Source organism: Camponotus vicinus, unplaced genomic scaffold (assembly GCF_025532165.1).
Source record: "Camponotus vicinus isolate PSW18456_S1 unplaced genomic scaffold, iyCamVici1.0 SCAF_12, whole genome shotgun sequence".
In the NCBI taxonomy this organism is placed as follows: Eukaryota; Metazoa; Arthropoda; class Insecta; order Hymenoptera; family Formicidae; genus Camponotus; species Camponotus vicinus.
In genome coordinates, this window is record NW_028141948.1 from 9,982,350 (window position 1) to 9,995,118 (window position 12,769).

The 12,769-nt window shown below is 39.7% G+C and overlaps 1 protein-coding gene and 1 long non-coding RNA gene across 7 annotated transcripts in view; one reads left to right on the forward strand and one right to left on the reverse strand.

Annotated features, from left to right (window-relative positions):
• Nucleotides 1-10,441: 10,441 nt before the first annotated feature.
• LOC145963058 (uncharacterized) lies at nucleotides 10,442-12,383 on the forward strand. The gene is made up of 3 exons (XR_014436064.1): nucleotides 10,442-10,593; nucleotides 10,654-10,928; nucleotides 11,367-12,383. It is a non-coding gene; the product is annotated as an uncharacterized LOC145963058 (long non-coding RNA).
• LOC145963056 (uncharacterized) overlaps nucleotides 12,339-12,769 on the reverse strand; it is a 368,536-nt gene continuing 368,105 nt past the window's right edge. For all 6 annotated transcript variants that reach the window (XR_014436063.1, XR_014436062.1, XR_014436061.1 and 3 more), the window contains one exon: nucleotides 12,339-12,730. Coding sequence is in view for 2 of the 6 variants with exons in the window: in XM_083084673.1 (XP_082940799.1) it covers nucleotides 12,564-12,730 (167 nt within the window). In the remaining 4 variants the exon portion in view is untranslated. The remainder of the gene's footprint in view (nucleotides 12,731-12,769) is intronic.

A 12,769-nucleotide genomic window follows, 5' to 3' on the forward strand; every position in this document is an offset into this window, starting at 1 on the left:
TATCGTAACTCTCTTGACAACGGGACATTTTTCCGAAATCTGGCTTCGTCCGCGTAATACTGTTGCAATTATTTCGCGGAATATTACGCATTTGTTTGAGAAATAATATCGATATTATGAGTTCATTGCCCGCTCTGCTCCCACCACCTCGTTCCATCAAATAATCCGCTAAATGGGATTAAATGTATATAATATTCTTGTACGCGAATCGCCGATAATATGAATGGATTTTAAAATTATTGCCATTATTTTTCAAACATAATAAGAGATGTAATTATATATATATAAGATGTCAAATATTTTATTTTTTTATATTTTATTAATATTGTTTATGATTAAATCACATATTTGTATTAAAATTCATTATCCTGTAATAACATAATGTCAACGCAAGAGACTAAATTCAATTCAAATATATCTAGTATACTTAATTAAAAATCATTTTAGTAAATAATTAATTGATTTACGACATGCGCATTGATTCTCGAACCAAGAAAAATCGAATAATAAAACTGGTAATCGATGAGAGTGTAAAAGCATGCTTTAATTGAGAAAAATGTAATTGTACATATCTCCGCAGCTTGAATTTTCGAAATTTGATTAAAATCTTGTTATACTATATTGCCAGAGAGTAACCATTTGTCGCACAGTCCGCGATGCCTTACGATCCCATTGAAAGCTAAGAAACTACTAACTATATACCCGGAAGAAGTTAATCGACGATACTCGCTCGAAACTTTGCAACTTTCGCGCCGCCTGCCACGCGATAGATACATATACATTATGCCTCGTCGACGACGGTAAAAGTGTCACGAACTTCCGCATTATTTACGATAGAATTTCCGCTATATAAATTCCCTTGACGCCCGCCGCTTCGCGATCCGTGCGGCGTATACGAATCAGCTTTGATATCGCAAAGCGCTTTCTATCCAAGTCCACCAAAATATTTCCCGGTCAATAATATCTGCTATTGGCAAACTGTCAAGACACAGAAGAGTACACGACACGAATACGTATTATTCATCTTGTTTTTATCAGTGATTTCTTCGCTAATCCACTGCCAAACAAAGCTGCAACGTCTCTATTTAGCTATAAATAATTGACAATTTAATCGCGCGTGCACACAGATCGATATACTAGAGGTAGCACTTTTCACGCGCGCGTTCGTGATTTTCCCCAGAGATCTATAAATACATAAGATTAAAAGGATCCATCGCAGGGGGTAACAGCGGCTACTTGGACACGCAGATTTGCACGACGAACTTACCCGTAAACAGTTGGTATTGATATGACAAGGATTTTCGTGTATTTGCAGTACGTGCGTGAACATCAAATATCTCTGTCACCATGAAACTTCTTAACAAGGACTAAAGCATTTGACGAAAGCGTAAAAAATACTCAGTTATTATATAATATTTTATATTACGCGAAACTGATATACTTGCATTTAATTAAATTTATATAAATTTAAAGTTAAATATTATTTTTATGTTATTTGAATACGGTTTGTTAATTGTTTTTGTTTAATTACACACAATTTGATTGAAAATCAACTATCCATTTATATATCTATTTTTCCACTCGTGCTAATATTTTAAGACGAGATAAAAGATAAAATCGAGAGATTCGAAATGAAAAAAATCGCGAAGCATCATTGCAATATCGATGCATCGCGAGCACGCGAATCGTCATCATCGCAGACTATGCTTGTAGGAACGGCGCTAAGGGGTGTCGCCTTCGGCGCGTTGGGGGATTTTCGCGTTATTTGCAAATCGTGCATGCCCGTAACGTGCAACGTGGGTCAATTGTGATGCAGCTCTTGTAGGAGAGGTAGCATGAGGTAGTGCATAGCGAGCGAAGTCGGAGAAAGAGAAGGAGGGACCGAGAGACAGATAAAGAGAGACAGATAGAGAGGGGGAGAGACGTACTTCGGAGGGCGAAGGGGGAACTGGATTGGCGAACAGATGCGCAGCACGATCGCGAAGCCCCGATGTATTGCGTTTGCTAATCCCCGACATGGCTGACAGTATAATACACCGCTTTGCAAACAGCAGCAACATCCGTGCCGGTGCCGCTATTGCTGCTTTGCAACCCCTTCGGCATGGCTCTCGACCTAGGCGAGTACGTATGTATTACCGGTTTCGCGTGGGTGTACATCGTTTACGCGCGCATATTCACGTACCTAACGTGATCTCTAGATACATTTATACGCGGCCGTGCACGTTTACGAGCGCTCGCGCACGTGTAAAGCCGCCGGAGGCGAATAAGAATACTATTTAATCTTTCAATCGACGGCACTTTGCTCATGCGCCTCTTTTCGCCCTTCCGCCTACTCGTTTGCCCATAGTATACGTCTCTCCGACGATGTTCTACCGCTAATTGTCTCGTACAACGGAAACCTCGTCGCAGCTTTCAGAGATATTTGCACGTTTCCTCGATTCCCCTCTCGCGCATAATACACGTTTAATTTAAAATTTAATTCAACATAAATTATATTAATAATAAATAAATTTTATATCGATGAGTTGAGATAAACTATAGGTTTTGAGATACTCTTCTCGATTTACAATCTCGAATCGACGAAGATGCATTTGATATTGAATTAATGAAAATAATAATGCAACTTTTTATGCATACATATATTTTTTACAATTATGAATTCTTGCATAAAATTAGATCGTGCAAAATATTACACGAGTCGTTTCTTCGACTCGAGATGGTTCTTCAGATTTCGTTTGCAGTGAGATTGCTTCTATTCTCAGAGAGAAAAGTGTGCTCAGGAACCTGCAAAATGCATTCAACGCGAACAATAGCTCAGCGGCAAACCTGCACGCCGCGGAGCATAATAATTTCATTTTCTTCTCCTCGGGGCATAAGACAAGAGCGGAAAAAAAGTGCAAGGCGACCGTTGACAAAACCGACGACGCGTCCCGACGGTTCTCGATCGTTTTGTACGGCACTCGGGGACCCTCTCCGGGCGCGCTGCGTGAATCAAAATAGAACGGGCGACATTCGGAATCGCGATTGTACAAAGACGGGCACAATGAACCATTGAAGAATCGAACTGAATGCAAGCCAGCCTCTCAACATGCGTACGCAGGCACTCAGTGCCTATTGGGCCCAAATAGAGGACTTTCCTGGGAACGAGATAATCTCCCTTATAGAGTACCGATTTCGAGTGCCCGAGGCCTGCGAGCATCAAGTATGCCTATCGTTGATAAAAAAAAATGCATCTTGCGGTGAAAAATCTCGAGTGAAAAGGACGAGGAGGTCCTTTTCAATCGCATCAAGTTGGGATATGTTTACCTGGGTACTTGTTGAATGTTTCTGCCAATCTTTTCACGTGATTTATCATTTAAATTAATTATTAAAAGCGTACAAATAACGTATGAAATAAAACATATGAAATCTATAAAAGTATATTAACAAACAATAATTTGTAAACTATAATTATTGATATGCATTATATTATATAAATTATACAACAAACGTTGTTGTTTCAAAGAATAATAAGAACGTAGCCTGCTATTATTATGTCTTTCATTAATCGAAATGATGGAGCGATGGTGTCTCTTGATCGACAAGGCGCCAAATGGTAAAAAACTTGAGCGCCGCTATCAACGTTCTTTCAAGGCGAGTAAATCAACCGCCATCAGCCGTTGGCGATCAAAGCGCACGACTTCTTCTTTCTTCGATCTCTCTGCTTGACATGTATTGTCTCCGATTCAAAAGCACCGAGATCGCTCATTGATATCTTATCCTAGGGTCCGGGTTTCCGTCAACAAAACCTTTCGAACGGCCAACATTGAAAGACTTCGATTGTCTTGATCTGAAGAGAGTCCGGAAATAAAAACTTTAGTTCAATATATTTCACGATAAATAATATAATTCTCAAAAACAATTGCGACAACTAGTAATAGAGGGCGTACGACACTCAAATCTATAACGATTAACTAGAATAAACGTGATGCGCGCAAGAGCATTATAATTCTATAGTTCGCTAAGTAGAACACTTTTGCGGTAGCAACCGCTAATTATCTCTACGTCTGGATAGTTTTAATAGCTCAAGACGCGAGGGCAGAGAATTTGAGAAATATGTAACTTTGGCCTTTAACTGTCAGCTTTATGTTCCTGCGGTGTCCTTTCACCCTACGATGGAAAGGCGTTAAGTGACTGATAAAGCCCCGTGAAATCCAATTAGGATCTTTTAATATTTATCGACGTCCCGTTGATGAGAGCCGACGTCATGGCAACGATACATACTTTGCGCTTTCTCCGTAGGCGCCTACATAATTACGAGCGTTCACGACGATTTATCTCCCTTGACACGAACATCCGTACGCTGTCGAGAATCGCTCGTAATGCAGGCCTTCAAAGAGCGTGCCCGGCTAAGAGTGCGCGTATGATTTTTATATCTGCATTAATACGGGCGCGTGTGCGTGCGTGCAATGAATGTCGGGGGATTCTCCGAACTGAATGAGACATAGGCTGATACATGAAGTACGGCATCGTTTGATAAACGAATGTTGAGAGTGATGAGATAATGGTGCTTGTAGAGCGATAGCGTATCGTTTCGACTGAATCGTCTTGTTGTCGACGGATCGGCATCGAAAAAAAAAAGAGCTTTGGCAAATATAAGAGGCTAATGACACACGAGCGTCGTAATCGCGTATCAGTCTGCGCGATTATGATAACATCGTCGTTGAAATAATGAATATGATGTCCAATATATAATGTCTTTATAAAAAGCCGTTTAGATGAAGACTTCAAACAGTTTTACACACACGATGAATAGTAAGGAAATAAAGAGAAAGAACATTTTCGTTTTTAAATTAACTCAGATATGAGATCGAGTATCTAGATCACACAATAATACTTTCAAACGCGAGTAAGATGACGAGCAAAGTGCTCGACAGACATTTCAAAAGTCGTCACCGAGGCGTCAATCAACATTAGCGTATCGGAGCAAAACTCGCGGGTTTCCCTGGAAATCCTGATGAGCGCGTTCTTGCGTGAAGCCCAGATAAGCAAGAAAACTCTGTAACGTCGGTATAAACTTCTTTTGTCATCTGCTCAATGCTTCAGCTCGAATGTCCCGCCGCCTTTCTAACGTTAATTTCTCCAATGCGCCTTGTTGTTCCTCTCATTCGCAAGATTTCCATTTCTTTGATTATAATTGGATACTTTTTACAACCGGTACCGGACAATTATTTATTCGAATGTGTCTAGTGACGGCGATCTGTCGCTCAAAGAGTCGTTTTAATGAGACCGTTGATGACTTGAATTATCATATCTTTATAAAAGAGAATCTTTATAAAAGGAAATGGTTTTACAAAATAATCACTGCAGCATAATAGGATATCCAGTAGCGAGTAGCTTTTATTTTTCATTGTTTTTCTTTTCCTTGCGATATTTGATGTTGCAGCGTGCTGAAAACGTTTTTTCTTATCCAAGCGATGGCATTCTAATCGTTCGCTTTGTAGTCGAATACGCGATTAAATAAAAAACGTGCCGTTATTTGAACCGAGACTGAGGGTCGAAACTCGGTGCAAAGGCGAATTGGACCGTCAAGATGTTAGGAAATTTCCCGGAGGAGAGAACATTGGCATTTCAAGGGTTCGTTCACTCGCTGCATAGATACTCGTGGGAGTTTGATATACTAAAACTTGCATGCGATTCTACGGCTCGGAATCGAGATTGTTGCTTTCCCGGACGCGGAAGATTATTTGCGACAGGCAAATCCAAAGCTTCACGCGTGTGCGAATTAAGTTTCGCGCAACGAACTCGACGCGAATTTGTAATCGCGAACAGATATGTGGGGGGAATCGATAGTTTCGGAAAACCATTTTCCGTAATAATCCCGCTCTCGCATTCCGGATCAGTTTGCGGGTGTCTTTATATCGCTCGTAGATGTGCAAAACGTGCCCCGTCGCCAAGACCGTTAATCAATTTGCCGTGAGGATAATGGCGGTATCGTCGCTGCATCTGAACTAGCGTCGTCATCATCGTAGTCGAGGCGAACGACAGCTTGTAGAGCGATCGGGCGCCGAACGAGCGACAATGTCCTCGCGTTGCCTGATACATGCGAGTGCTGCCTCTGCATACGGCTTTGTCGAAACTTTCGGCACTGTACACAGTCACATGGTGGGTGTATATATGCATGCGTGCGCGCGAATATCCAACTACCGAGCTGGGACACCCTTGAAAGCGTACGTTCCCCGCTACAGACGGGCTGCCTGGTTATACACTGCAGGCAGGATATTACGGAAGCAGGTGTGTACGCCGCTTAACAAACAAGGAGTGATTAATAGCAGCCTCTCGTTGCCCTCGATAACGCGACGTCGTCCCCGGCGAGCCATCCCCCAAAGGCGTCATAGCCAGGTAACTGCGTTCAACGTTATGACGCGTTCCAGACTGTTTTGCCAAAAGCGCATGTGACAAATTGTCGCCGTTTACAAAACACTACTTCGTCGCCACTTCGCATCGAGTCATCGTGTTCATAAATATGCGGAGTGCATAAATATGCGATCCGACGCGAAATGCTGTGGTAATTTGCTTGTCACGTTCCGTCATTATTTTGACGAACTGTAATGCATACATTTATGCGATATAAATTGTCAGGCAAACTTCCTTTGGTAAATATTGATCTATAATTAATAGCATTAGTATTATATTTTATATTTTATCTCAAAAATGAAATATCTGAAAATGTGATAAATTTAAATGTTTAATAATGCAATTACAAAAAATAATTTTAATTTCCACTTTTTTTTATTTTCTCATATTAGGCAATGAGTTTAAATTGTATGTTTGAATGAATGTTCTATAAATTAGTAATACACATACGATAAAAGATTCATCTCCAAAAAGCTATTATTATAATATGAATTAAGCGTCAAGATATAAAGAGGAAAGTATAGTGGAAAAGCATTATGAAACTTTAATTTGCAGACAAAATAAAAATTCGCGGTAATTTTATACGATGGTGAGATGCCTCGAACAATATCGATTACAACGATTATGAGGAATCGCCGACAGCAGCAACAGAGACAAGCGACAAGGACCGATCTGGATTCTCCCGTTGATGCGCCGGAAATTACATTCCGCCGTTGGTGCTGTAATAATAGGGCTAGTGGACGCGATAGGCGAGATTTTAGGGCGTGCCTGCGCGTTTCGCAAGGTCCAACAGATAGGCAGGAGAAAAAGGGTGACGATCTTGTTTTCGATAGTGATCGCGATCTATCATCCGGTATCCTGAAACGCTCGTGACAGTTCGCAACATCGTAGGGTCGAGATACCGTCGATTAAGAGGGAAATTATAGCAATGAAGTTATTCGATCAATTCTCGTGGAGGGTAAAAAGTGTCAACTTGTTAAACGATAGCGGTGAATACAAGAAAATCTTCAATCTTTCTCAGCATGAAAATTATAATATAAGCTAAGTAAGACAATGAAAATTATCATTTTTTAAATTATCTATCTATAAATTACCACGAACGTGATATTAAATCGCGATACGTAATAGAAAATAAAATTATATAATAAATTATATTAGATATGTAAAAAAAATTTTTATACCTTGCAAGATTCGTGGCAGTAAAGTAAATTGTCATATGTTTAAATGTCATTTATTTGAATACAAAATTATATTTCATAAAAATTGTTATGCGATTGGGTTAATGGGCAATAGATATCGAATCCGTCGAAAACACGATAAGATTACGTTTAATTTACTACATTATTCCACGACTCAAATGGATCGATATGCGCGTATGTAATATGTGGTACATCAAAGCTAATAATGCTCTCACAGGTATTTGCTGCCATGTGTAGCAGATAGCGATCGATTGATAATTATCCTCTTTTAAACGGATAGATTAGACTATCCCACGCGCGTTTATACACTTGTCTTAATCGTTATTATAATATATAAATGTACATCATCCATACGTCATTAATGTGTCTCGCAAGAAAATACATGGTATAAACGCAATGGACAATTTTTACAGCAGCGGGACATCATAAAACACCCCGAGTCATTTTACAAAAGGCTCTTACATATAAATTATTACTTTTAGGGATGTATATATATTACAGAAGTGCGTAGAGGGAAAGAGCGTTAAGTACTTTTCGGGCGTAAATGCAAGGCCACGAAACAATGATCGTCTGAGATCCCGGTCCCTCCTTTTGAGATGGAAAGCGTTGGCTGCAGGGAGGAGTATGCCCTGAAAGACTCGATTCACCCAGCTGTAAATATAGCGAGAAATATAAGCGGCAAGGGTCGCCGATTCGAATTCATGTTGATCAAGTTCGCCTTCCTGCCATTAGCAGATTGTATAGCTCTCTCGACTGTCCTTAATTAATTTGGTGTGATTTCGGTGACCTGTCGACTATTTCTCCAATTACTTGAATGAACTCAGTGCGCGGTCATGTCAATAGTACTGATCAACTTTGTTCGAAATAGATTCTTAGATAAGTAACTGTAAATATAACTCTAACAAGGCATACAACTGTAACATTTGTTCTGGTTTTTGTGATATAAATATATTGAAATTTATAACACATTTATTATATACGGAGAGTAAGTAAATTCTATTCGCACCAGTTAATCTTACCAATACAGAGAATTGATAGAAATTACCAAACGCCACGATACTGCAGGTGCAAAAAATTCGTCGGCGGTTCTGGTATTGTATCATCGGTTCAGAGAATTCTCGCGAATCGATTACCGGCGTGCGGGTAACAGCGATATCGCATCCGTGTCATAAATCAATGTCGAATGCGTGGTAATCGAACGCGATACGCTCGCTCTCGCTGTGTAGGAGGTAGCCGGTATTAATTCTTGGGTGAAGGTTAAGGTACGTCGAGGGGAGAAGACTCCTCGCGAACGAGAACGTGCCACGGAAAGAGCCACGTGCATTTCTGACTGTTTTGGAACTACCCCGTATTCGCCGTTCAATTCCACCCCATTCCATTCTCTAAGCTTCCTTCTTCTATACCTCACTCTTAAAGCCGTCGAATCATCCCGTCGACCATTCCTTCTGCTAAGTGCATCTCATCTCTGTCACCCTGTTCCGCTACTTCGCTGCTTCTTTCCTTTTCGCGTCGTCTGGGGTGTCCCTCGATGAAAAATTCCTACCACGGGCGAGCGACTCGCGCGCGTTGCCGATAAAAAATAAAAGTCCCGAGCTCTCGCATTTCGACTCCCGACGCGACCCAAGGCGATTTTTCGCTGCTTCCCTGCGGTTTCCAATATCATGAATATCCCAGATCTTATCATCTTTCATATTGTTATATTTAAAATTTTTCTCTGTTTTCAAAAGAGATCTATGAAAAATTAAATGTCTTCTTGAGCTTTCCAAAAATGTTACGTACATTTGAATAATGTTTTATTTATATAAATAACATTTCATTTCTCTATTTTAAGTATGCATCGCGTGAATCCATTTATTATTAAAATACAGACAGCAGATTCAATTTTTAAAATATAACTTGTAAGAGAAACAAGAAATTTAGATATCGATTTTTTGTACTACTCTATACGTTTAAAAATTTCAATTCAAATATACGTAAGTATAAGTTTCCCACATTTTATCGAAATAGTAAATAATGAAAGGACATGTGCAATCGATGCAGCATTTGACATAAAGGTTTTTTTATCCGAGCCGCGTGTGTCATCGATTGTACTCAGGACGATCTTGTCAGTATAAAGGATAGTCCTGGATGGTTGGAAACGATCCAAGTTGAACAGGGTCGCTGTTGTATGCCACTAGCATCGCGCAATGGGCCGTGCTAATCGGTCTACTCAGAGCCCCTTTGTCCCCCTCCCCTTTCCTTCTCCCATCCCTCCGCTCTCTCCTACGTCTCACCGCCCTTGCAGTCACTCCACCAAGGTTCACAATGTTCCTCTGTCCCTGAAATTGCGTGAAATCATATCGGGCGCTCCCCCGAGCGTGCCATACTTTGCTAACTGCCGACAGACGTCCTAAGAACGAACGGGCACGCCCTTTTGCCATCTGAGAAAAGTTCCGTCGATCTGGCTCCAAGTTTTCTCAAGACAATGGCACAGTTCGGTTGTCGCGGTCGTTAATCCCCGACTTCACGGATTTATAAATGCCCCCGCGTCTCCTCTCGTCGGAAATTCTAAAGGGACGATTCTACAAATATTTAATCGCGCGACGTCGTCGTTATCGAGTACAGCCCTTCGTTTTCTGCTATGATTATATTGGAGTCTTTCTTGCGAGGATTTACAGGATCATTACCATAAGTTTCTTTTTAATTTACATTTTGCTGATTTAAAATCGCTAATTTACAATTTTTTTTTATCACCTCACGTAATATTATAAAATAATATCGCGAACAATAATTAAAGATCGATAGTTTTTGTATCTTAATTCATGCAACAAATGGGATTGCTTTTATTTTACCATCGATGACTTTTCTCGATGTCAAAATGAGAGAACCACTAGCGATTCTCTCTTTTTGGAATCAACCAATCGCCGGAAATCGTTGATCCTTGCGCGCTTTTAATAATGAATAAAAGGTGCGTCTATTCCTAGAAAGAAAAGAGAACGTGCCGGTAGCGATAAAATCGGTAAGGATAAATTGAATCGGAGCAACCCCATCGATCTGAGGTTTCCTTTGATCTTCGAAGGGTCAATCCTGGTGAACCTCTCCGACGAAACTCGCTAACCTTGTGGTTGGCCCTTGGCAATACTATCAAGAAATCGATGTGGCAGTGTCGTGAGTTCTTATCAAAGAGAATTCTCTATGTAAAAGACCTTTAAGTTACTGCAGCAAACTTTTCTGTCAAGGCCTGTTTCGCGATATAAAGTGTAGCGGCAATAAAAATTGTGTAACTACTCGTTAAATTAAATTGCACTTTTCCACAATAATAATACATCTTACGTCATCCAACGCACATCGAACGTAATCACTAATGACTTTTGAACTCAATATTGTCATTCTCTGATTCATTTGAGTATATAAAATGCATAATAGAAATCTTCTTGTATGATTGACGTCTAAATAGATATATAATGGATGGATATTAACATCGTGATATAACTGAATGATTTTTCTATCGATTTAAATATATATGATTTATTCAAGATGATATTTTTTTATCAATAAATTAATATATACTCTGAATAATATATACCGAATGTTTGATAATATCGAGTGCATTAATGACGCACTGCAATTAATAGCAAATAATTTGCCATTTTCGATGGCAAAATGATGCTTCATGTTGGTTTATTATTGTATCTTCAACTGCAAATTGCGCATCCTAATCAAATTGGTACTCAAATGAACGTGTAATGACATGACAAGAGCAATATTAATCTACTTGAATGATATTTCCAGCATCAGAAGATGCCTCAATCAAGCATTAACAAATCATATCGGTACTCCAGACGATATTTTCAAGATGAAAACCATTACTCTTCGCCGTTTCGTAGCTCGAAGATTAGTGTCGTTTTAGCTTTGAGTGCCAACGACGACGACAACGATTCATCCCTCTCGAACGATGCTATTGTGCGGACCCGGAGAAGACAGTGGTGGCTTTGATTACGACATTGTGCGGAAGAGGCTCAGACACGCCGTGACTTTGCCTGCTTAAGCTGCATTCACAATGTCTAGCAGACGCGAATATGCGCGTGAAATCGTCTTGCCTTGACGCGCATATTCTTGACGCTGCATCGTGATTTCCGTAATACTCGGAAGCATTAGCAACGGGATGAGATTATTTGACATTTTATTCGATTTGAGAGCTTTGTTTCTGTCTCCGAAATTTCCATGCAATTTGCATCGCGAATGTCTGCTTCGAGACGAAAAGAGATATTAAGTTGCACGATAATCATCGGATATATCGTGAGATATTTCTGCTTATTTTTAAATATCGTAATTCTTTATTATTTACTAAATATTTTACTCGAATGATTAATTCATGAATCGAGTTTGAGAAAGAGAATTATATTGCAATCTCATATCATTGATCAAGTAAAAGTGCGTAATGCAGAGACTTGAAATTCACATCACGCGCGACCGGATATTTCCTCGCGGAAAAAAGGTCATTCTCTCCACTTTCACGTAATTACGCCGGCCGAAATTGCGAGACTCGTTCTCCAATCGAGTTAAATCGATCAGAGGTCTACGAGCGAATGAGAACTTTACCGATTGGAAATTTCGGTAATCTAGCACGGCCCATTCGATTTTCTCACCGTCGATATTCCATGGTTCTTCGTGGAGATTTAAATGACATGAATGCTAAATCGTGCGAAATTTACACATACACGTGCAGAGTAGAATTTCACTAAGAAAAATAAGACATTATTATGAAACTGTGATTATATATATTTTATTGCATTATATTTTATTGCATTACCATATCATATATGCAAAATTTTTTAACCAAAACTTCGTTTTGACTTTTTAAAGCTTATTTTACATTACAATTCGTATTATATATTATATATTATATATGCGATTATATAATATAGACTACTGTCATACGTAGTTAATCAGAAAAGTTAGAACATATAATTTTGTCGAACATGTTCGTCATCGGTTCACGAATATTTCCCCTAGGATCAGTGGTACTTTTAATTTGAACTCGCACCCCCAAGTCCTATCCAGCTTGTCAACGGTCGAATGCGTTGCGGACCAATTTCCATCGATGCTTTTCTCCACCGTTCTGGCATCGTCCTTCTCGAATTTGTAGAGAGACTCTGCGGAATAAAAGAGAGAAAGAGAAGTAGATGGATAAA